The sequence below is a fragment of the Ranitomeya imitator genome, chromosome 10 (assembly GCF_032444005.1).
Source record: "Ranitomeya imitator isolate aRanImi1 chromosome 10, aRanImi1.pri, whole genome shotgun sequence".
NCBI lineage: Eukaryota > Metazoa > Chordata > Amphibia > Anura > Dendrobatidae > Ranitomeya > Ranitomeya imitator.
The window spans coordinates 561,243-588,069 of NC_091291.1; the positions used below are offsets into that span (position 1 = coordinate 561,243).

Below are 26,827 nucleotides of genomic sequence, written 5' to 3' on the forward strand. Positions count from 1 at the left end.
GCCCGGGAGGGTTCCAGCGTGGTCCGCAACTGCGACCGCTGGGGTTTGGGTAACAAGGTGCTTACCTCCACGTCCTCGACGGACCCACCGGCCTTGCATTGGGCCAGCGTGTCCAGGAGGGGTCTGTCCTCCCCAGCTACGGGCAGGCTGCAAACCGATAGTACGAAGGCTTCATGTTCATGATGAGCCTTCATCATATTGAGGTGAAAGACCTTTTGCCTACCCCGAGCGTGGCCAAGCGTGACCACGTAAGTGACTGGGTTGAGCTGTTGGTGGACGACGTTCGGGCCTTCTCAGGCTGCCTGAAACTTATCTTTTGGTACGGGGAGCAGCACCCACACCTTTTGACCCCCCTGGTAGGTCCGCTCCCGGGCGTTCTGGTCATACCAGTGCTTCTGATCAGCTAAGCCTGCATCATGTTTTCATGCACCAACTGCGTAAAGGCCTGCATTTTGTCACAGAAGCGCATGACATACTCTACTATGGATACTTCAGAAGGGTTTGGCTTCTCTTCCGAGGATTCCTTTACCAACTCAAGGGGTCCCCGAACTCGCCTGCCGTACAGGAGCTCGAAGGGGGCGAACCCCGTCGAGACCTGCAGAACCTGTCCTGTAAGCGAATAGCAGGTGTGGGAGGTACCGCTCCCAGTCCCGTCCTTGGGTCTCAACCAGCATGTGTAGCATCTGTTTGAGGGTACCATTGAAGCGTTCACACAAGCCATTGGTCTGTGGGTGATACACACTCGATGCTAGATGCTTCACCTGTATTCTCTTACAGAGAGCCTCCATTAGGGGAGACATGAATTGTGTCCCTTGATCGGTAAGCATCTCCCTGGGAAATACTACACGTGAAAAGATAGCCAACAGGGCATCCGCCACCTTATCTGCCCTAGTTGAGGACAGAGCTACTGCCTCTGGGTACCGGGTAGCGTAGCCTACCACAGTGAGGACGTATTGCTTTCCAGAGCTGCTGGGGACGGCCAGTGGGCCCACAATGTCCACCGGGATCCTCTGGAAAGGCTCCTCTATCACTGGCAAAGGGATCAGGGGAGCCTTAAGAGCAGACCCCATCTTCCCCACTCTTTGACAGGTGATACAGGAGCCGCAGTAGTTTGTCACATCTGTCCCCATCTTGGGCCAATAGAAGTGTTGAGACAGCCGGGCCTTAGTTTTGCTGATCCCCAAGTGTCCAGCGATCAGGATCTCATGGGCAATCCGCAACAACTCACCCCTGAATTGGTACGGGATGACCAGCTGTCTTTCCCTCAATCAGGGACATAATATGCAACCATCCTCCCCAAATCAATCCCGAATAAAACATCAGTGGGCAAGTTATTGGACAGCCCCACTTCCTTCACCCCGCTCCCGGCACACCCGGGACATTGGCAGGGGACAGCGGATGCCCCCAATCCGGTGACAGTCAGGGTTTTTCCCAGAATAATTTCTTTAGAGGATGCTATTTCGGGTGGGATGAGGGTTCGGTGTCCTTGAGCGACATCGCCCCCCATGGTGACGTGCTGCACATTGTCATATGCAACACCCTAGGTAACCGGTTGTTGCAGTGATGTTGTATCCTTCGCGGAGGGTAATATCATGCTCAGAGGCAATGGAGTTCTCTTTATCAGGTAAGGCACTCACATGCAACATATTCCAAATCCAGGCCACGAGGGGGAGCTCAGGACCCGGATTCAGGGGAGCTTCCCCCAAATATGGATATATGGCCTGGTCTGGAGGAGGAGTTAGCCAGTCTAGGAGAGACACAGAAGGAGAAGGAAGTCTGAGAGAGCAGACAGAGAGGCCCAGCAGCCATGTTGGAACTGCAGCCTCTGGAATGAGAAAGACCCAAAGGGTTGTATGTTGTCGAGCTTCAGAGGAAAGGAGCAAAGGAGAGGAACAGGGCTCAGAGGGGAACTGTGACCGGGCACCCTCAGAGCCGAAGCGCAGTACCGGATACCGGGAGCCCGAGGCCTTAGCAGCAGCACCTGAGAAGCCCGGGGCATGATAGAGTCCCTATAAAAAGGCTCAAGCTGCTCGTCATGCAGGTACCACCTGTCCCAGGACAGAGGAAAAGAGGACTTTGCCAGTAAGCTTCAGGCAGTAGGGACCTCACTATGGGACCCCTGGGAACCCCGTTTCACCTGTGGGAAGCGTTACCATCTTTGCTGCAACAACATCCCCCAGAGGACCCCTTTAAAGCAGAGCCGGTCCCACTATTAACCGAACACCACAGGTGGCGTCACGACAGACTCATTTGCAATATCCTTTTAAAGACCATTCCCTTTCAATTGGACGCCCAAGGCCACTGACCGGGTCGCAGCAACCGTGACATCCCCTTTAAGACCGGACCCGATACCGGGTATCCCACTGCCCTGGTAGGGCGCTCCACATACACCCTCCCAACCGCCCCAACCACGAAAAGAACTGCTGCATTAGGCCCTGGGGCCTTGGCTGGGGGGTTCCTCTGCTTCTCCGGACAGTTGGCGCTGATATGACCAGTCCGTTTGCAGGAAAAACACTCTCCAAGGTCGGTGATTGGTCTGGAGCTGTTGTCAATGGCTACAGGGCCTCTGGTGAGTTGACTGGCAGGGGTACTGGCGATGGTTGCAGGCTTATCCCCTCTCCAGCTGGTGGTGACTGGCTTCCGCACTTCCGATTTTTGGTTGGCCTCATAGGCATCGGCAATCTGCGCTGCTTTAGTCACGTCTTTATGCTCTCTGTCCATCACGAACTGTCGCACCTCAGCTGGGCAAAGATGTAAGAACTGGTCTTTGATCATCAGGTCCTGCAGCTGTGCAAAGGTGGTCACTGACAGTCCTTGGGTCCACTGGTCAAAGTGGGTCCTGAGTCCATGCGTCACATCTCCGTAGCCGTCTTGTGGGCCACGTTGGAGGTTCTGGAACTTTCTATGGTAAACCTCAGGTGTAAGCTGGTACTTTATCAGGGCCTGCTTGATGGCCTTATAGTCTTCATCTTGGTCTGACAGTAGAGCAGCAATGCCTCCAGAGCTTTGACTTTTAGCCCTTGGGTCAGGTATCGGGCCCATTTGTTCCCAGGCAGCTGGTACTGTCTGCAGGCTTTCTCAAATGCCCGCAGAAAAGTGTCCAAGTCTCTGTCCTTTTCCATCACAGGAAAGTGCTCTGGCCGGGGTTTAGGGGTCTGAGTGCTGTTGGGTTCACCGTTGGACTGGGACGACCTCAACCCCTGGAGTTGGGCTAACTCCAGCCGCTGCTCCCGCTCCGCTTGCCGATCGGCTCGGGCCTCCTGCTGGTATTGCTGGATCAGCCTCAGACGTCCCTCACGGTCATCAGCAGGGAATTGTTCCAAGGCCACCTGCAGGTGGGGGTCCAATCCGCCCTGGTTGCTAGTAGGGCTGGCATTCAGTGTTTGGAACTCAGCAGCAGCAACATTTTGCGCTGGTTCTGGCTTCTGTGTCCACTTGGCTCTGAGACCGGGCTTGGTCCGCTTCAAATTGCTGAAGTTACGTGACCAATTGAGCCTTGGTTTTGCCCTGGGGGGCCAGCCGTGGTGCGTGCATACTCCAACAAGAGTGTCCTTCTTCTGCTGGGTGTACCAGCCTACTCCTTTTGCGGTCATCATTGCCAAATAAAAATAATCGCAAGTACACACAATTGTCTCAGGACTAGTAAACACTGAGCTTGTTCTCCAAAACTTTTTTGTGCCAAGTCCTCCCAAGAATGGTGCAAGTTTTTAGTGAGAGGAATGATTGCTCAAACCAGATCACTAATGCTCTATTATCCCACCACTGCCACCAATATGTCACGGTTCATGGGGTGGATACCTTTATCATCCCCACCACTCACACCAACTTGTCATGAACTGGGGTTGTTTGGTTGCCCCTGGTTCTTTTCTATATCCCACTTTCAAGTTCCAGTTTGGAACTTGCATCTCTCTGACGCCCCCTTACCCTCAGGTCAGTCAGGGTACTGCACCCAGGAAAATTAGTCACCAGAAAAGCTGCCTTACTTTGTACTGGCTAATGGGGACACTGCAGTGAGGGCGATATAACTAATCCCATTCAGGCGGGAACAATAATTATCAATGCCGCCGTCGCTACAAAGACTCCCAAACGCACAGGACAAATCCGCTGCCACCAGCTCCGATTTCTTAATTATTAACGGATCCGGAGCCAACCCAGATTAGTAGCGTAATTAACTTCAGAGTACGTGACCATACGTTATAGAGCAAGGAGACACAAGCTAGTAATTTTATATTTTACTCCAAAAAAGGTAGGCAGTGTTTACAGAAGTATAAAAAGATATAATAAAGAAGACAAATATCGTATGTACAGTACAATTACAAATAAAATGGGATTAAAGTTGAAAAAACACTTACATAGGGTTCAGATCATTTCATCTCGTGGCAAACCATGTGCTGTGGGGGAATGGCGAGCATATATCCAGATGCATCACCCATGTATAGCAGCTAGACCCCAGACAAAAGACACGTGAAGACTGCTGCTTCACCCACTTATTTTCTAGCCTAAAACCAAGACACTCCCCCTGTGGTGACCTCACTTAGAGGCTGAACCCTCCTTTTTTCTTAGAGTTATGGCAACCATTTTTATGCCTAACTCCTTGTATGAACCTCATATATGAAAGACACAATGATCAGGAGGTGAACCACTTCGGGGAGATCCTTTTAAGTGTAAACATGGCGTAGTTACAGCACCCGCTTATGGAGAAATTCGCACTTTGCACTCATTGGGTTTAGCTTCTAGTGATTTCAGGGAGTTATAGGTCCCTTGATGGACATCCGGAATATATAATCCTTATATCTCTAACCCTGATCGATGCAAATATATATAACCTTGCAAGAACAATAGAAGCTCATGCTTTCTTTACCAGTTTTATCCAGTATCAGATGGGAGGGGGGAATGAGGAGTGTAGGGAGACCTGCTTGCAGCTCAAAGCCATAAAAATTCTTGAGGGAGGGGGAAAATGTATAGGATTACACACACAGGCAGAGGGAAAAAGAGTGGCTTAGAATTCCAGCCTTGTGTTGGCAGGCAGAGGAAACTTCAGCTGAGAGCACTGTATGTGTAAGTGAAGTAATCAGAACTTTCCTATTTCCTGACAACTATGCATTAACTTATCACAGTGTATATCACAATACAGTGCAATACAATTCACGTGACATAATATAGAAAGACGCAAAGCATAATACACTCAACGCGATTGGTGTCTTCTGGAGTAGGAAGGCGACAGTCCAAACCCCGTCCAAATACACAGGTCATTGTGCATCAGAATCAGGCTCTCGATTAAAGACTTGAGCTGTGATATTGTGTTGAAGGTTTTGTAAACAGTTGTTGGTCCTTACAAGCTCTTATGTATAATGAGTCAGGGGGACAATTTCAGAGATGCGTACCCTCAGATTCTTCTATCTATGACCTGCATCCTAATGACTGTTCTCATTTGATGTTGCGCTCCTTTAAGTTGTCAGTCAGTGACTTCTTCAGAGATGAGATGAGCGGGTTTGTGTCTTCCGCTCCTCATTATCACATTGCTCAAAGGCAACACTCATCTATTCTCCAACTTCCAGATGCTAATGGATAATGGCTAATGTTGGATATCACATGGCTACGTGACCAAGGACTAGATCCTGTGTAGAAACAACGTGCTGAAATTTGGATCTGAAAGTCGGTTGAGAGCAGTTGATTGCAAGATGAGAATTTCACTGATGGAAAACATCTGATGTGGGGGAATGAAGTGTTCCTCCTTATCTTTCCTGGATATAGACTTTCCGCGAAGCTAGAAGAGAGGTCTGGACAGCGCCTTTATAACATAGGATTTCCCTCTGCAATTCCTTATTATTAAGGGCAGTGGAAACACTCTTGAGTTTCATTGTTTCAACAGAGCTGAATGAGATTGTGTAGAATCCCAACACATGGATACTCTGGCTGAAGAGAATGAAGGTTTCTAGCACATGAGATCATGAAGATGAGTCGCCCGCCTGGGCAGTGGGGTACTCGGTACCGGGTCCGGTCGCTCTTAAAGGGGATGTCACAGTGGCTGCAACCCGGTCCGTGGCCCTAGGCACTCACTTAAAAGGGGGAAAGGTCTTTAAAGAGAATTTGGTAATAAAGTCTATTCGTGATGCCACCTGTGGTTCTCGGTCAGAGAGGACCGACGCTGCTTAAAGGGGTCCTCTGGGGTGATGGTGTTATGATTATTATTATACATTTTTATAGCGCCATTTATTCCATGGTGCTTTACATGTGAATATGGGGCAAATATAGACAAATACATTAAACAATGGTGTTGCAGCAAGATGGTGACACTTCCCACAGGTGAAGCGGGGTCCCCAGGGTTCCCAAGATGTATGGCAAGGATGGTGAGATGCCAGTAATAAGGGAAGACACAGAGTTGTAAAGTCTTTACCTGGTTTACTGGTAGAAGCAGTTCACAGTCCAGGATACCAGGCACAGGTGGTGATGTGGTCCGGCCGGCTTGGAGGCAAAGGTGACCCCTCTACCTGGTGAGGTCCGCAAGCCTTCCTACTTGCGCTGGTGTGCGAAGTCCCTGCTGCCTGAAGCTTGCTGGCAAGGTACTCCTTTCATCTCCTGTCCTGCACGGTGGGCAGTGAGTCATTTTACAGGGTCTCTATCATGACCCGGGCTCTTAAGATACTGCTTCACCTCAGACTTGGTGTGGGCAAGTAACGTACAGTCTAATGCCCTCTGATTCTGCTATGTGTCCTAGAGTACCACAAAAGCCTCAGGCTCCTGGTGCCCGGTTTCTGCGCTTCGGCTCTGAGGTTGCCCAGTCACAGTTCCCCTCTGAGCCCTTTTCCACTCCTTTGCTCCTTCCTTCAATGGCTCCACTACATACAACAACCCCTTGGGTTCACGTCCTTCCCTGGAGCTGCAGCTCAGTCCAGGCTGCACGGCTCCATTGTCTGCTCTCAGTTTCAGACTTCCTCTCTCTTCAGTGTCTCTCACCAAATGCCTAACTCCTCCTCCAGACCAGAACACTTACAGGGGTTGGACCAAATAATGGAAACGCCTAACATTTTTCTCATCATAATCTTCGAACATGTGATAAACATGCAAACCGTGACTGCCAGCAAACATGACAGACCTTAATTGAGGTTTCTTTTTGTGTCTTCATTTTGTGGCAACTGCAGTTGATTGTTCCTCAAGCCATCCCCAAATGAAGTGTGTTCAAAAACACCACCATCGGAAACTCGACCATTCATGCCAACATCCACATCCACGAACTCATAGTTCGCATTGACAAGGGCCATGAGGATCACACTGAAATATCCTTTGTAGTTGTAGAAAAATGATCCCGAATTGGCTGGTTGCGTGATGCGCACATGCTTTCCATCCAAGGCGCCACCGCAGTTTGGAAACTGCCACAGCTGCTCAAAATCGGAAGCAATCTTCTTCCAGTCATCCGCCGTCTTGGGAAACTGCAAGATGAAAAGGAAACATGTACAAATTAGGAAAAATATATTGTTGTGCACATACACTCTCATGTGGACATCCTAGAGTGATTTACGCGCAGTATGGAGTAGTCAAACAAAGTCAACAATCCTGAGTATGCAGGCAGCCATTTTATCAGACTGCTTAACTGACTGAGAGGGGTGCTAAACAGTATATCGACATAATATAATCTATAAAATAACGCTGGGAGCAGCAAATTAAAGAACGGTGGCGCAAGATGGGAGCAGCACATGTCAGAATGGAGGCGCAGGATGGGAGCAGCACATGTCAGAAAGGGGGCGCAGGATGGGAGCAGCACATGTCAGAATGGAGGCGCAGGATGGGAGCAGCACATGTCAGAACGGGGGCGCAGGATGGGAGCAGCACATGATAGGATGGGGGCGCAGGATGGGTGCAGCATATGGCAGGATGGGGACGCAGGATGGCAGCAGCACATGACAGGATGGGGACGCAGGATGGGTGCAGCACATGTCAGAATGGAGGCGCAGGATGGGAGCAGCACATGTCAGAACGGGGGCGCAGGATGGGAGCAGCACATGACAGGATGGGGGCGCAGGATGGGAGCAGCACATGTCAGAATGGAGGCGCAGGATGGGAACAGCACATGACAGAACAGGGGCGCAGGATGGAGCAGCACATGATAGGATGGGGGCGCAGGATGGGTGCAGCATATGGCAGGATGGGGACGCAGGATGGGTGCAGCACATGACAGGATGGGGACGCAGGATGGGTGCAGCACATGTCAGAATGGAGGCGCAGGATGGGAACAGCACATGTCAGAACGGGGGCGCAGGATGGAGCAGCACATGACAGGATGGGGACGCAGGATGGGTGCAGCACATGGCAGGATGGGGACGCAGGATGGGTGCAGCACATGACAGGATGGGGACGCAGGATGGGTGCAGCACATGACAGGATGGGGACGCAGGATGGGTGCAGCACATAACAGGATGGGGACGCAGGATGGAGCAGCACATGACAGGATGGAGGCCATATACCAATGGAAATGCTTGCCACCCGGGCGTAGAACGGGTTCAATAGCTAGTATAATATATCAACATAACATATCACAGCAGCAAAAAACAATAGTAGTAAATATACAGTCACCTCCATATAATGCCTTAAGCTCTGCACAATGGCCTCGCATGTCTCCGGAATCACAACGCTCAGTAAAGGCCTGGAAACAGCAGCGGAAAACTGCAAATCCTGAAGAGACCTTCCTGTGGCCAGGAACCGCAGTGTCACCGCCAACCTTTCATCCACGGGCACGGCTGCACGCATCGGCGTATCCCGCCTTTGTATGAGTGGCGTAACAGCAGCAAGTATAATCTTGAAGGATTCCTCTGACATCCTAAGGTAGTTTCGGAAATCATGAGGGTTATTATCACGTAACTCTCTTATGAGACTCATGAGTGACAATGTAGATCTTTTCTGCAGCCAGCTCCGGGTCCACATGCGACGTTTTCGTTTTGGACGTCTCTCCTCTAGGAGACGTGCTGCCTCAAACACCAGAGCAGCAGCGACAGAACTCTCACCGGAAGTGAGCATACTTCCTACAAAGAAAACAAACGTACAATAAATACACATGCTTACAAAAAAATGTTTTGACCATTGATCTAAATATATATGGTGCTACCGGCTTAAACGGGGCAGTCCACCGCGCAACAGCTATATCTGTAAAAGGATAAAATAGGCCACGCTACAGCTGTCTACCTGAGGCGCTCTGGCCTACCCTACTCTCCATAAGGAATAATCGTCCACGCTCCAGCGTTAACAGGAGGTTAACAGGAGGTATCCTTGTTGAAGCGCACCATCTGCTACGCTGTAGCGTTGTACATACCTATTGCGGTAAAAGTGTAGTTTAAAGTCCAGGGAATCCAGGGATTTAGTTCTGTTTCAAGCAGTTCTGTTTCCAGCACGTGCTCCAGAGAGAAAAGAATACAGCGCTCGACAGCTCCGGTTTTATCGGCCGGGAACAATAGTATTACGTCTGTCGAATGAGCGCACAGTATTGTACCGCCCAATCAGCACACAGGAAGTGGAGATTTGGGCGCTCCTACGTATCCAGTTCCTCCACCCATTACATCGTATACAATATCGTGCACACCTATGTTACACCATGCGATCATGCCGCCACAGCGGGACACTTGACGACGAAAGAAAGTTTCAAACGATGTGCTACGACGTACGATTCTCTGCGGGGTCCCTGATCGCTGCTGCGTGTCAGACACAGCGAGATTGTAAGTATATCGCTGGAACGTCACGGATCGTGCCGTCGTAGCGATCAAAATGCCACTGTGTGACGGTACCCTTACTGTCCCCAGAGTATTTCTCGGGCAATGGGAGGTGAGATAAAGTCGGAACAGAGGTGGCAGTGGGTAAAGCTGCTGCAGCCACGGTAGCAGCCTGAACAGCTATTGCGGTAACATCCACCACCGAGGTTGCACGCTCAAGAGACGCCAACCGGCCCTCCAGAGGCTGGATGTACCCCTGCAATCGCTGTTCATCTGCCATTACTTAGCCAGATCCTGGCGCTAGTATACTGTTAGGGTTGACGGAACGCACTAAATATATTTATTAGATGGGATAGGTGCATTCGCAACCCGGGATCCACCGTGCAGGAAAGAACCTGCTGCTAAGCAAGGCGGCGAAGCAAAATAGTATAAACGAACTCTGTTACTTCACAGAGCCCGTAGTAAAGAGAACGCCGTGCCCTGTTTAGCTCACAGGGGACACAGCTACTGTGTAGAGCAGACAGTGGTCATGCAGTCCAACCAACACGCTGCTCCTCTCTGGTGGAGCCGGAATTCTAATGGCTATTAGCCAGCCCTGAATTCACTCATAAGAAACTCCTCGCCGGAGGTGCCAGCATTCTAGGGGCTTATTTCAGCCGGGTCCCTGACTGCATACACAAAACTCCTTCGCCGGAGGTGCCAGCATTCTAAGGGCTTATTTCAGCCAGGTCCCTGACTGCATACAGAAAACTCCTCGTCGGAGGTGCCAACATTCTAAGGGCTTATTTCAGCTGGGTCCCTGAGCACACACATGACCACACTGGCGCTGAGCTCGTACATATTTGATACTAACGCATGGCCTTTATAGCTGTAGCACCTACAGGACCTTCCAAGAAAGGACCAATGGAAGGCTGCCACAGAACTTGATCAGGTACAGGACCTTCCTGGAGGACCAGTGGAAGTTGCTGCAGTACCTGAGCATGTGACTCTTGATCTCCACTGAGAGATCTTACCCGGGGCATGCTCAGTGTGTGCAAAGCAGGACTTAGTTCCAGAAAATCCTGCTCGCCGCAGATCAGTGCAGGGTACAATAGTAGAGCCTGGAGAGGCAGCAGTAACCCTTTGCACAGTATCAGATTCAGTGAGACGCTGGGACCAACGTCTCCACTGAGCAGGCTCCACTGCGGCTGATGCAGAATGGGAGACCGCAGCAGACATGGTTCGAGATTCCCCCTGTGCAGCGGCGGGAACTCGACTCCTAACAGTTACACTGTTAAAGCAGAATACAGTGTCTGTTCCTGAGTGTGTGATATCGTCCAGAAACACGACTATGGGATCAGCAGGATTTGCAAACATGAGTTTTGTGCAATACTCCCACACATCAGACGGGACATTATGTTTTCTTTGCCACTTCACACAACCAGGGCAAATCCAGAACCGTTGGAGTGTAGAGACCCTTCAGGACTTAATAAGGGATTATTTCATAATGCGAAGACCCCCACCTTCAGTCATATGCTATAAACAATCTGTGTCAGTGTTCTTTGTTCAAGTGGTGCTGAGCCGATGGCGCAAATAGGAATAGGTTCAGCCACGTTTGAGCAGACAAAAACATGAGTTTTAGCAAACTCAGCATCCACCATACTGACTCCAGCTCCACTGTCTACAAACCTAGAACGTTTTTCAGACCTGCTCTCTAGCACCACCTCTCCTGTCAGGACAATACAAAAATTGCAGGTTGAAGACGAACCCACCCCTTGGTTATCAAGCTCAAGGCTCCCAAGGGTTAATCGAGTTTCTTTTTGCTTTGGAATTACAGGACATGCCCCAATAAAATGTCCCTTTTTCCCACAAAAAAATACACCTAATTTCTTGCAAATGTCAGAGGAAACATATGACATGAGCGCGCCTCCCAACTGCATGGGTTCCTCTAACTCCGCAAGTATAGGTTCAACCCTGGACCTTCTCTCCAACACCAGAATCTTGTTCCTGAAAGAGGGCTCAGAAGCAGGTAGGCTTACCCATCTGTCCCTCAGGCGTTTATCCGAATAGCCAAGGAAATGGCAGTGTCCAGTGATTCAGGAGTTTCATACACTGGTAATGAGTCCTTTAACCTTTCAGTGAGGCCCTGAAGGAATTGGCTTCTGAGAGCTGGGTCTTTCCATTTGGTATCAGTTGACCATCTGCGGAATTCGGAGCAATAAGTCTCCACTGAACGATGCCCTTGCTGAATGCAACGCAGCTTGGATTCAGCCAAGGAAATACAGTCAGGATCATTACAGATCTGGGCTAGGGTCCTGAAAAACTCCACAGATTGGAGACACATAGAATCATGTGGAAAAGAAAAAGCCCAGGACTGAGGTTCCCCCCTGCAACAGTGAAATAGCAATTCCTACTCGTTGCTCCTTATCTCCAGAGGAGTAAGGACACAGTTTAAAATATAATTTGCATATACCTCCATAACCAAAAAACCTGTCCTACCCCAAGAAAACCTGTCCGGGAGGGCAATTTTGGATTCAAGCTGGACTGGCCTACAGACAGTGTCCCCCATAGTAGGAGTCTGCAGCCACTGCCGTCACTGCTGAACCTCAGAACGAAGGTCAGTCACCTCCAGTGCCAACCTCTGCTGGCGGCTCTACAAGCACAAAAACGGGATCCATGAGCCCAGCTAAAGAAAAAACCCACACAGAAAAAAACACCACACACGTGTTTGCAAATGTGAAAGGTGGTTGATAATGTCTTGCAAAGTGTAGGAAAAGTTAAGTGCAACATGAAGGGATAAGGAAAAGGGAAGCAAACACTAGGAAAGGGAGCATGGAGCTGTGATGGAGCATGAAAAACTCGTACTGTGCTGGAGCATGGAGGACTCGTACTGTGATGGAGCATGGAGGACTTGTACTGTGATGGAGCATGGAGGACTTGTATTGTGATGGAGCATGGAGGACTCGTACTGTGATGGAGCATGGAGGACTCGTACTGTGATGGAGCATGGAGGACTCGTACTGTGATGGAGCATGGAGGACTCGTACTGTGATGGCGCATGGAGGATTTGCAATGTGATGAATGATGGAGGACTTGTACTGGGTTGGATGATGGATGACTCATACTGTGATGGAGCATGGAGGACTTGTACAGTGATGGAACATGAAGGATTCGTATTGTGATGGAGCATGGAGGACTTGTACAGTGATGGAACATGAAGGATTCGTATTGTGATGGAGCATGGAGGACTTGTACAGTGATGGAACATGAAGGATTCGTTATGTGATGGAGCATGGAGGACTTGTACTGTGATGGATGATGGAGAGGACTTGTACTGTGGTGGAACATGAAGGATTCGTTATGTGATGGAGCATGGAGGACTTGTACTGTGATGGATGATGGAGAGGACTCGTACTGTGGTGGAACATGAAGGATTCGTACTGTGATGGAGCATGGAGGATTTGCAATGTGATGAATGATGGAGGACTTGTACTGGGTTGGATGATGGATGACTCATACTGTGATGGAGCATGGAGGACTCGTACCGTGATGGAGCATGGAGGACTTGTACAGTGATGGAACATGAAGGATTCGTATTGTGATGGAGCATGGAGGACTTGTTCTGTGATGGATGATGGAGAGGACTTGTACTGTGATGGAACATGAAGGATTCCTACTGTGATGGAGCTTGGAGAGGACTTGTACTGTGATGGATGATGGAGGACTCATTCTGTGATGGAGCATGGAGAAGACTTGTACTGTGATGGATGATGGAGAGGACTTGTACTGTGATGGAACATGAAGGATTCCTACTGTGATGGAGCTTGGAGAGGACTTGTACTGTGATGGATGATGGAGAGGACTCATACTGTGGTGGAGCATGGAGGACTCGTACTGTGATGGAGCATGGAGGACTCGTACTGTGATGGAGCATGGAGGACTTGTATTGTGATGCAGCATTGAGGACTCGTACTGTGATGGAGCATGGAGGATTTGCAATGTGATGAATGATGGAGGACTTGTACTGGGTTGGATGATGGATGACTGACTCATACTGTGATGGAGCATGGAGGACTCGTACTGTGATGGAGCATGGAGGACTTGTACAGTGATGGAACATGAAGGATTCGTATTGTGATGGAGCATGGAGGACTTGTACTGTGATGGATGATGGAGAGGACTTGTACTGTGGTGGAACATGAAGGATTCGTACTGTGATGGAGCATGGAGAAGACTTGTTCTGTGATGGATGATGGAGGACTCATTCTGTGATGGAGCATGGAGAAGACTTGTACTGTGATGGATGATGGAGGACTCATTCTGTGATGGAGCATGGAGAAGACTTGTTCTGTGATGGATGATGGAGGACTCATTCTGTGATGGAGCATGGAGAGGACTTGTACTGTGATGGATGATGGAGGACTCATTCTGTGATGGAGCATGGAGAAGACTTGTACTGTGATGGATGATGGAGAGGACTTGTACTGTGATGGAACATGAAGGATTCCTACTGTGATGGAGCTTGGAGAGGACTTGTACTGTGATGGATGATGGAGAGGACTCATACTGTGGTGGAGCATGGAGGACTCGTACTGTGATGGATTGTCACTTTTCTGCTCGTTGATTGTCCACCGTTCTTGGGGCTCTGTAGAATTTATCTTATTCATTTTGCTTCTCTGGTGATTGAGACATGATCTGGGCACCATTATGAAATGTGTTTTGCAGACTGGGAGCAAACGCCACCGTATAATGCCCTAGGGTTAGGGTTAGGGTTAGGCATGGCTTCATCTTCTGTCCAGCCAGGGCTGATGGTGAGCAGTGTGTGGTGGGCAGCAGATGTAGGATGGAGTGGTCCTTCCTGCACCATTGGCTGCTTGCCTTTGACAGGCAGGCTGCCCCTCCTCCTCCTTGCTGCCTGCCTATGTGTATGTGAGAACATGGTTTTAAAGTGCTCTCGGATTTGCTGGCATCTGTATCACAGTGATCCTGTCAGCTTGTAGAGAGAGACAGCCAGAGATCCAGGCAGTGTTTGCTTCCAATGGCACAGGCGGCTGGGATTGCTTGCATGCTGTGTATCGGGGTCTCTGTTCTCATCTATGTCTCTGCTGCTGGCAGTGAAGGTAAGAGTCAGTTTGCTCTGGTCTGACACTTTCATGGCTCCACTTCTAGTTTGTTATATTGCATGCAGATTTTCTTTATTTTATTCCTTTGGCCAGAGGTAATCATTATTTACTGCGTGTTTCATCTATTACAAAGCCGCCACGATCCCCATGACATGACGGCGATGGAAGCAATATTCTGTCACTCTAAAGTTGCATCTGTCATTGATGCGGGGTGCCTTGGAGGTGCGAACAATCCTCTGAGGTCCTCCAGACAATGTCGGCTGCACTTTGCCTGGGGCGACATGGTGGGACAACTCCTTTGAAGCGAGTACATTGACTGGGGAGCTGACAAACTTGATATCTGATGACTGACACCACCACAGCTGTGTCCATGACACTCGCCTCCTTGTCGCACCCTTTAGTCACATCCAACTTCTTCCCGTTAGGCAGACCCTGCAGAAGAGCCCATCCAGGTAACATTATAGTCTTCTGATACAATGGTGTGGATTTCACTGCCCTCGGGAACTGATAGCCATATATCGGGTAGTTATATGAAGTCTGCCCATGGGGACAGCGAGCCTGTAGTCTGTAAAGCGTTGGCCAAGCTGAATGATTACTGATATCTAACTTCCCAGGAGATCTCCCTGTGGCAGCTCATCCGCCTGGGCTGATTTATGCCAGAACATGGAGAAATTACCCATTACAGGTGCTGGCTATCCAAAATGTATGGCCAGTCAAGGAGAAATTATACATCAGATCACAGCCACCATCGCACTGTACCATCAGAAATCAAAGGGACCTTCATGGTCTGTAATGAGGAACGTTCAATGTGACTGCTCCCACCACTATGTCTGACCCATGCTATTGACGGTAGCCCCTTATGCCATCGACAATGTGTAAATGAAATCCCTGAGATCACACACAACTGTTTTTCACCCATTAGCTGGACTGCCATATGAGAATGAAACTGAGAGATGCCACTCAGTGCCATCTCCCGATGCCATCCCTAGGTGCCTTCCCTCTGTGCCTTCCCTCTGTGCCATCCCCCGGTGCCATCCCGCGGTGCCATCCTCTCCATCTGAACTCTACAGTCAGAGACTGATGGATCCCTGTGTATACAATCCTCATTCCTTTACGTGATCACCACATTTAGCTCTTTAGCTGGACAAACACCTTAAATAACTATCGTGAAGGCTCATTAGTTTGACGTCAGTCCTAATTATTCCCCCACATACTATACATGTTCATTGGCATGCATGAGTTTCCCAAAAGGAGAAAGCTGCTTTGAAATGCTCCTGTCCCCTCCATAATCCTCTGTCCTTCCTAGGCCCATCTGTTTCACTGCAAATTCTCTGTTCCACTCCTGACTGTTCTGTCCCCTCCAGACTCCTCTGTCCTTCTGCTCTAGACACATATCTCCTCCAGGACCATCTGCATCCATTAGACCCCTTTGTGCATTCCAGAATCTGGAGTCCATTCTAAATTTTTCCTTCCAACTTATCTGTCCTCATAAGGCTACGTTCACATTGGCGTTCCGCCAATGTGCGTCGCTGTTGCGCCGGCGACGCAGCGGCGACGCAGCGGCGACGCGCCCCTATGTTTAACATAGGGGACGCGTGCGTTTTTAGGGTGGCGTTTTTCGACACTTGCGTCGTTTCCGACGCTAGCGTCGGACGCAAGAAAATGCAACAAGTTGCATTTTCTGTGCGTCCGATTTTGGTCAAAAAACGACGCACGCGTCGCAAAACGCGCGAGTTTTTGCGTGCGTCGCGCGTTGCGTCGCCGACGCAGGGCGGCGCAACGCTAGTGTGAACGTAGCCTAAGATCCCTTTGTCCTTCCTTCAAACTCTTCTGTATTCTCCAAACTCTTCTGTCCCTTCAAGATCAGGTTACCTTGATAAGGACCATTCTGTCCCCATACAGATGTCTGTCTCTTCCCAAGACCCAACCAACCCCTCCAGAAATTTAAGTCTCCTTCAAACTCCTTTGTCTCCTATAGACATTTTTTCTTCCAAATGATTGTGTCCTCTCATCAGGCTCTTCCGTGTCCTCTAGATCATTCTCTCCCCTCCATACACTTCAGTCTCTTTAGACTCCTTTCTCCTCTCCATAAACCCCTGCTCTGTCTAGATCTGTCTGTCCCTTCTATAGATTTGTGTCCCACGCTAAACCCATCTTTCCATGATGCAGACTCTTTTGCCCTCTCTAGAGCATGCTATCCACTCAAGAATCAATGTATTCTCTCCAGATTCATTACTTCCAGCGCAATAATGTGAACTCCAGACTTCTATAGCCCCTACAGATCAATCTGCCTCCTTTAAAATGACACATTCCTTCTAATCACTAGTTGCAATAAATGTTCTGTGTCTGGAGATCTCGGCCATGTAATGTCCGTCTTATGGGGTGGAGATCATTGGTCCTGTAATGTCTCATGTGGTGGAGGTCTTTGGTCATGTAATGTCATGAGTGTGAAGATTTCAGTCATGTACTGTCCAGGGTCGATGATGTCCCCAGTCATGTAATGTGTTGCTTGTGGGGGTCTAGGTCATGTAATGTCCCTAGTGGTTAAGGTCCTTGGTCATGTATTGCACGGCATGTAGAGTTTTCAGTCATGTAAAGCCCCGTGTGATTGAGACCCTCATTCATGTAATGTCCCATGTGATGGAGATCTTTGGTCATGTATTGTCCTGAGTGTGGAGGTCTTGGTCACTTAATGTCCCGAGTCATTCAGGCTCTCAGTCATGTATTCTCCTGTGTGTTGAGCTCTAAGGCATGCAATGTCCCATATGGTTAGGGTAAAGTGGTCCTCGGTCACGCAGTTCGCAGTGTGAGAAAATGTTGCTCATGTAATGTTCTGAGTGTTGGAGGTCTCGTTCATGTAATATCCTGCTTGTGGAGGTCTTGGTCATGTAATGTCCCATGTGGTGGAGGTCCTCTGTGATGTAATGTCCTGGATGTGGAGGTCTTGGTCATGTAATATCCTGGCTGCAGAGGTCTTGGTCATTTAATGTACTGCGTTTGGAGGTCTTGGTCACGTAATGTCCATGTAGTGTTGAGGAGTTTGGAGGAAGAGAAGGACAGAAGAGTCTGGAAGTGGACAGATGAGCCAAAGGGCAACAGATAAGAGTCTGGAGGGGAAAGAAGTCTTTAGGTGAAAAGAGTACACTAGAAAATATTATGTTATAAAAATAAATATTATAAAAAAAAAATACAGAGAAGTCTGAAAGAGTTGAGGCAGAGCATTCTGATGGGATCAGAGGAGTCTGAAGAGGTGAGAGGTGACAGAGGTCGGAAAAGAATATAGGGGTCTATAGGTGATAGAGGTTTGGGGAAAACAGAGGCAGAGGGAAAAAGAGGAATATGCATGAAACAAACCAGTATGGAAAGAGAAAGAATACATATGGGTTTGAAGAAAAAATGAGAAGTATGAAGGACAGAGAGGTTCATACTGGACTGAGGGGCCTGTAGGAGGATAAAGAGTCTAAGGACAACAAACAAGTATGGACAGGACAGAGAAGGATCTGTAGGTGACAGAGGAGTCTGGATTAGGGTTTTATGGTAACAGAATTTTTGTTTGTTTTTTTAAAAAAAGGAAATAAGATAATGATTATTATGATGATGATCAACAAAAGGAGAATAATTACATAGCAAATACAAATGGCCATCAATTTCGATCAAGGGATGGGACAGGATAAAGGGAAAGGGTATATACAGTGCCTTGTGAAAGTATTCAGCCCCCTGGAACTTTTCAACCTTTTCCCACATATCGTGCTTCAAACATAAAGATACCAAATGTCAATTTTTGGTGAAGAATCAACAACAAATGGAACACAATTGTGAAGTTGAATTAAATGTGTGTGAACACGTGTCCACAGGTAGGAATTGGTTGGCTGTGTAAATTTAGAAACTAATCCGCAGCATTGCACGCTTGGCGGTTCCAAGCGCTGTGGATTAGACTGGGGTGGAAAGAGATGATTTGCATAGCTCCGCCTACTGCAAAGGATTCTGGGTAAACCAGCTATTCTTTGTATTATGCTGCTTGCAAGTACTTTCCGTTTCAGGAAAGCATCCACTATGTATTTCCTTTAAGTAGAGGGCTTTTCGGTCTCTTTCGTCCCGCTACATTTAGCCCAACTTGGGTCTCTCCCTAAGGTGGCTAGCATGTGTGTATCGCTTGCTCACCGAGCCCCACTCCATACAGCCAACCAATTCCAGCCCTGTGCTGATGAGGGCCTAAAGCCCGAAACACGTGTCCACAGGTAGGAATTGGTTGGCTGTGTAAATTTAGAAACTAATCCGCAGCATTGCACGCTTGGCGGTTCCAAGCGCTGTGGATTAGACTGGGGTGGAAAGAGATGATTTGCATAGCTCCGCCTACTGCAAAGGATTCTGGGTAAACCAGCTATTCTTTGTATTATGCTGCTTGCAAGTACTTTCCGTTTCAGGAAAGCATCCACTATGTATTTCCTTTAAGTAGAGGGCTTTTCGGTCTCTTTCGTCCCGCTACATTTAGCCCAACTTGGGTCTCTCCCTAAGGTGGCTAGCATGTGTGTATCGCTTGCTCACCGAGCCCCACTCCATACAGCCAACCAATTCCAGCCCTGTGCTGATGAGGGCCTAAAGCCCGAAACACGTGTCCACAGGTAGGAATTGGTTGGCTGTGTAAATTTAGAAACTAATCCGCAGCATTGCACGCTTGGCGGTTCCAAGCGCTGTGGATTAGACTGGGGTGGAAAGAGATGATTTGCATAGCTCCGCCTACTGCAAAGGATTCTGGGTAAACCAGCTATTCTTTGTATTATGCTGCTTGCAAGTACTTTCCGTTTCAGGAAAGCATCCACTATGTATTTCCTTTAAGTAGAGGGCTTTTCGGTCTCTTTCGTCCCGCTACATTTAGCCCAACTTGGGTCTCTCCCTAAGGTGGCTAGCATGTGTGTTAAATGTATTGGTTATTTTAGATTTTTGTGGAAATTCAAAAACTGAAAAGTGGGGCGTGCAATATTATTTGGCCCCTTTACTTTCGCTCCAGAAGTTCATTGTGGATCTCGGAATGATCCAATGTTGTCCTAAATGCCTAATGATGATAAATATAATCCACCTGTGTGTGATCAAGTCTCCGTATAAATGCACCTGCTTTGTGATAGTCTCAGGGTTCTGTGTGAAGCCCAGAGAGCATCATGAAGACCAAGGAACACAACAGGCAGGTCAGTGATATCGTTGTGGAGAAGTTTAAAGCCGGATTTAGATACAAAATGATTTCCAAAACTTTAAACATCCCAAGGAGCACTGTGCAAGCGATCATATTGAAATGGAAGGAGCATCATACCACTGCGAATCTACCAAGACCCGGCCGTTCCTCTAAACTATCATCTCACACAAGGAGAAGACTGATCAGAGATGCAGCCGAGAGGCCCATGATCACTCTGGATGACCTGCAGAGATCTACAGCTGAGGTGGGACAGTCTGTCCATAGGACAACAATCAGTCAGACACTGCACTGGGATTAACAATCATGGTTATTCCACCAAATATTGATTTCTGAACTCTTCCTGAGATAAAACTTTAGTATAGTTATTTCTAAATGATTATGACCTTGTTTTCTTTGTATTATTTGAGGTCTGCAAGCAATGCATATTTTGTAATTTTACAATTTCTCATTTTCAGAGATAAATAGAAAATGTATTGCTTGGAACTTCGGAGACATGTTGTCAGAAGTTTACAGAATAAAAGAACAATTTACATTTTACCCAAAAATATAAAGAGAAAAATCAGAGAAACTGAACATTGTGCAGTGGTCTCCTCATTTTTGCCCAAGCTGTACATGTCCACCCTGTATATCTATGGTGATGGGGTCACACCGTACACTGATACCATCTCCTTAATATTAGGGTATCGGGGGAGCATAGACGATCGGCATATACAGCGGCTGCTGCGCTCTGCTGAGAATCTATACGGTCATGTATGAATAGAGGTATGAACCCACAGGGCCGGGACGTAGCTCCAACACCGTAATTTATCCTCTCACGGTCCTCCTCTCCAATATGCAGCTCAGTTTTGGGGACTAGCTCATGATGCCCTCTGTGCGTCAGACATAGCCCTGAGACTATCACAGAGCAGGAGCATTTATACGGAGACTTGATCACACACAGGTGGATTATATTTATCATCATTAGGTATTTAGGACGACATTGGATCATTCAGAGATCCACAATGAACTTCTGCACTGAAAGTAAAGGGGCCTAATAATATTGTACGCCCCACTTTTCAGTCTCTGAATTTCCACAAAAATTTAAAATGACCAATAAATTTCGTTCACCTTCACAATTGTGTTCCACTTGTTGTTGATTCTTCACCAAAAATTGACATTTGGTATCTTTATGTTTGAAGCATGATATGTGGGAAAAGGCTGAAAAGTTCCAGGGAGCCAAATACTTTCGCAAGGCACTGTATGACCACTCTGCACAATCGAGACTGCCCCAGAAGAGCCAATCTATTAAACCAAACATTCAGAAAAGAACGTTATACACATGGACATAATTCTTTATTTTCTTCTAGTCTGAAGCGGTCAGCTGTTCCCACCAGCTCCTGCGGTAGACTGAATGGTAGACTTCGGGCTCGCTCACATAAGCGTACATGTTGGACCATGTGTGTCTTATCGGATAACACTGTGACAAATGATATTGTATGGGGCACTACTGATATATGGTATAAAACATCAGACTGTACTCGGATGACATCCTCGGACTCAGACAATGTAGAAGATGGATAGATCTTGTTCTCCATCTTCTCACCTGTGCTGCGATGCTCTCATCAAATCACAGTAAACTGACTGCGAGTATCTCGGAGGAGAGAATCTACACTCGTGTGACCCAACAGTTCTCATGGTAAAAAAGTTTTGTATCCTCTGGTGAACGAACCTTTTTTCTCCAGACGGCATGCCCCGTTACGTGATACATCTTTTGACAGTATTTTTTGTATGGGTCATTTATGTACTTATGTATGTCGCCCCTTAGACATCTCTTCTCAACGCTAAAATTATTTTAATTATTTTAGTCTTTCCCCATAACCAAGATCCGCCCCACTGCTTATCAGTTTTCTGGATCCTTCTTTGTACTTCTTAGAGCTTAAGGACATTCTTTGTATGAGCCAGTCCCCATATTGGAGAGGAGGATCGTGAGAGGTTAAATTACGGTGTTGGAGCTACGTCCCGGCCCTGTGGGTTCATAACTTTATTCATACATGACCGTATAGATTCCCAGCAGAGCGCAGCAGCCGCTGTATATGCCGATCGTCTATGCTCCCCCGATACCCTAATATTAAGGAGATGGTATCAGTGTACGGTGTGACCCATCACCATAGATATACAGGGTGGACATGTACAGCTCGGGCAAAAATGAGGAGACCACGGCACAATGTTCAGTTTCTCTGATTTTTCTCTTTATATTTTTGGTAAAATGTAAATTGTTCTTTTATTCTATAAACTACTGACAACGTCTCCGAAGTTCCAAGCAATAAACTTTGTATTTATTTTCTGAAAATGAGAAATGGTCAAAATAACTAAAATATGCATTGTAGACCTCAAATAATAGAAAGAAAACAAGTTCATAATCATTTAGAAACAGCAATACTACTACTACTACTAATAATCTTTATTTATATAGCGCCAACATATTCCGCAGCGCTTTACAGTTTAACAGTTTCAATCACAACAGACATAAGTAACAACGTTAACAATACAATAATTAAAGCACAATAAGCCGCCCCTGCTGGTGAGAGCTTACAATCTACCATGAGGTGGGGGAGATACAAAGTACAGGTGTGTATTTACAATGATATATTTACAATGAGGGTCCGGCCATCTTCAGGGGGTGGGGGATAGATGGAGATAGTGAATGGGCTACACACACACAAACATAAAATTACTTTGATTAGGGAACGTGATGGGCTGCTGTGAACAAATGTGTTTGGAGGAAACGCCTAAAACTATGCAAGTTGTGGATGGTCCTAATATCTTGGGGTAGAGCATTCCAGAGGATTGGCACAGCACGGGAGAAGTCTTGGAGTCGGGAGTGGGAGGTACGGATTAGTGCAGAGGTTAGTCGAAAGTCATTTGCAGAGCGCAGCGGTCTGTTAGGCCGATAGACAGAAATGAGGGAGGAGATGTAAGGGGGCCGCACTGTGGAGAGCTTTGTGGGTGAGAACAAGTACTGTGAATTCTATCCTGTAATGAATGGGCAGTCAGTGTAACGACTGGCAAAGAGCGGCACGTCCGAGTAACGATTAGCCAGATGGACGACCCTGGCTGCTGCATTAAGGATAGAAGGAAAGTCGAGTGAGGGGGAGGCCAATTAATAGAGCATTGCAGTAGTCCAGGCGGGAGTGGATCAGGGCGACAGTGAGGGATTTTGTTGTTTCCATGGTAAGAAAAGGGCGTATTCTAGAGATGTTCTTTAGGTGTAAGCGGCACGAGCGGGCAGGAGATTGTATGTGGGAGGTGAAGGAGAGATCGGAGTCAGACATAACACCAGACAGCGCGCCTGCTGCCGGGGTGTTATTATGGTGCCACCCACGGAGAGGGAAACGTCAGGTTTAGGGAGGTTAGTAGATGGTGGGAGCAGAAGAAGTTCAGATTTGGAGAGGTTGAGTTTCAGATAGAGAGTGGACATGATGTTGGAGACTGCGGACAGACAGTCAGTGGCGTTCTGTAGTACAGCGGGGGTAATGCCAGGGGATGATGTGTATAGTTGTGTGTCATCAGCATAAAGATGGTACTGAAAGCCAAATCTGCTGATGGTCTGTCCAATTGGGGCCGTGTAGAGAGAGAAGAGAAGGGAGCCAAGGACTGAGCCCTGAGGTACCCCAACAGTGAGAGGAAGAGGAGATGAAGTGGAGCCAGAGAACAGAACACTGAAGGAGTGGTCAGAAAGGGAGGAGGAGAACCAGGAGAGAGCAGTGTCCTTAATACTAATGTTTTCACTCAAGAAGAGTTCAGAAATCAATATTGTGTGGAATAACCATGACTGTTAATCCCAGCTTTCCTGCGTCTTGGCATGCTCTTCACCAGTCTGTCACACGGCTCCTGGGTGACCTGATGCCACTCCTGGTACAATAATGTCAGCCGTTCTTCTGTGTTTGATGGCTTGTGACTATCCATCTCCCTCCTGATTACATTCCAGAGGTTTCCAGTGGGGTTCAGGTCTGGAGATTGGGCGGCCATGACAGGGATTTGATGTGGTGGTCCTTCATCCACACCTTGATTGACCTAGCTGTGTGGCATGGCGCATTGTCCTGCTGGAAAAACCAGTCCTCAGCGTTGGGGAACATTGCCTGAGCAGAAGGAATCAACTGTTTTTCCAGGAGAACCTTGTATGCGGCTTGATTCATACGTCCTTCACAAAGAACAACTTGCCCAATTCCAGCCTTAATGAAGCATCTCCAGATCATCACCGATCCTCCACCAGATCTCACAGTGCAAAACACTGGGGCTTGTACGTCTGTAAATAGATACATGGATAGATAATAGATATATAGGATAGATATATAATAACTGGATAAATAATAGATAGATCATAGATGCTAGATATATATATAGATAATAGATAGATTATAGATAACAGATAGATAGATAGATAGATAGATAGATAGATAGATAGATAGATAGATAGATAGATAATGGATAGATGGATGTGTAAACACTGCTGACATCACACATGAACCTGGTGTGAACTCGGTCACAGGGAGGGAAAGCTCCACATTCATATTCCGCATTATTCCTGGAACACGGGCCGATAATGGTTTAATTATCAATGTGAAGGGAATTGTTCCAAAGGAGCTGCAGCCGCCGGGAAGTCTCTCGGGAAGGCTTTGAAGTTTTAATCGTGTGCAATTGTAGCTGGAGGGGACAGTTCCTACATCACTGACCGTAGAGCTGCCAGTTATAAAAATGCTCTCATTAAAGTTCGGACTGCAGCCTCCATTATCCTTTATAGCAGCTCTATAAGTAATAATAATATAATAATAATAATTTTTATTTATATAGCGCCAACATATTCCGCAGCACTTTACAATAAGCAGGGACATTGTACAGACAATAAATTCAGTACAAGTTAAGACAAATTACACAGTGACATTAGGGATGAGGTCCCTGCTCGCAAGCTTACAATCTACAAGGAAATGGGGGGACACAATAGGTGAAAAGTGCTCGTTATTTGAGGTCTGGCAATTATAATAAATAGGGATTTTCATATAAAGCTGCATGATCCGGTCATCAGCCCGTGTGTTTAAGTGCAATAGTCAAGTATCAAGTGCAGTTATCGTGTGCATAGAGGGTGTGGAGACAGATGAATAGTAGGGGGCAGATTCAGAGTAATATTTGGAAGGAGGGAACAGGGCAATGTTAGTTTACCGAGTAGTTGATGTGGTAGCCTTGTTTGAAGAGATGGGTTTTTAAAGCGCGCTTGAATAGGTCGGGGCTAGGTATCAGTCTGATAGTCTGGGGAAGTGCATTCCAGAGAGCTGGCGCAGCACGAGAGAAGTCTTGGAGACGGAGGTGCGAATTTCGGATTACGGGGGGTGTTAGTCATTTGTAGAACGGAGGGCACGTGTAGGGCGATAGACGGAGATGAGAGAGGAGATATAGGGCAGTGCAGAACTGTGGAGAGCTTTGTGGGTGAGAGAGATGAGTTTATACTGGACCCTGTAGCGAATGAGTAGCCAGTGTAATGACTGGCACAAGATGGAGGCATCGGTGAAGCGGCTGGACAGAAATATGACCCTGGCTGCCACATTCAAGATGGATTGGAGAGGAGAAAGTTTGGTAAGAAGGAGACCGATCAGAAGAGAGTTGCAGTAGTCCAGATGGGAATGAATAAGAGCGACAGTAAGAGTCTTAGCAGTTCCAAAGGTGAGAAAAGGTCGGATTCTGGAGATGTTTTTAAGATGCAGGTGACAGGAGCGAGTGAGTGATCGGATATAGGGAGTAAAGGAAAGTTCAGTGTCGAATATGACCCCAAGACAGCGGGCATGCTGCTGGGGAGTTATGGTTGAACCCTCCAGGGTAATTTCGATGTTGGGTAGAGCGAGGTTAGTACAGTAGAAGGGAGAAACACAAGAAGTTCAGTTTTGGAGAGATTTAGTTTCAGGTAGAGGGAGGACATGATGTTAGAGACAGCAGACAGACAATCCTTGGTATTTTGAATTAGGGTAGGGGTGATGTCAGGGGAAGAAGTGTATAATTGGGTGTCGTCAGCATAGAGATGATACTGGAACCCACATCTGCTGATTGTTTGTCCAATAGGGGCAGTGTATAGAGAGAAAAGGATGGATGGAGAGATAAATAACAGATAAAAGACAGATATTAGATAGAATAGATAGATAATAGATTATATATAACTAGATGGTGGCCCGATTCTAACGCATCAGGTATTCTAGAAGTTGCATGTCCCCATAATATATTGCCCAGCCACGTAGTATATTGCCCAGCCACATAGTATATTGCCCAGCCACGTAGTATATTGCCCAGCCACATAGTATATTGCCCAGCCACGTAGTATATTGCCCAGCCACGTAGTATATTGCCCAGCCACATAGTATATTGCCCAGCCACGTAGTATATTGCCCAGCCACGTAGTATATTGCCCAGCCACATAGTATATTGCCCAGCCACGTAGTATATTGCCCAGCCACGTAGTATATTGCCCAGCCACGTAGTATATTGCCCAGCCACATAGTATATTGCCCAGCTACATAGTATATTGCCCAGCCACATAGTATATTGCCCAGCCACATAGTATATTGCCCAGTGACATAGTATATTGCCCAGTCACGTAGTATATTGCCCAGTCACGTAGTATATTGCCCAGCTACGTAGTATATTGCCCAGCCACGTAGTATATTGCCCAGTGACATAGTATATTGCCCAGTCACGTAGTATATTGCCCAGTCACGTAGTATATTGCCCAGTGACATAGAATATTGCCCAGTGACATAGTATATTGCCCAGTCACGTAGTATATTGCCCAGCCACATAGTATATTGCCCAGCCACGTA

At 47.5% G+C, this 26,827-nt stretch overlaps 1 protein-coding gene across 1 annotated transcript in view; it reads left to right on the forward strand.

The window, feature by feature from the left end:
• Positions 1-14,649: 14,649 nt before the first annotated feature.
• EPHA8 (EPH receptor A8) overlaps positions 14,650-26,827 on the forward strand; it is a 118,087-nt gene continuing 105,909 nt past the window's right edge. Inside the window, exon 1 of the mRNA XM_069741784.1 lies at positions 14,650-14,797. Within this exon, the coding sequence (XP_069597885.1) occupies positions 14,716-14,797 (82 nt within the window). The 5' untranslated portion in view covers positions 14,650-14,715. The remainder of the gene's footprint in view (positions 14,798-26,827) is intronic.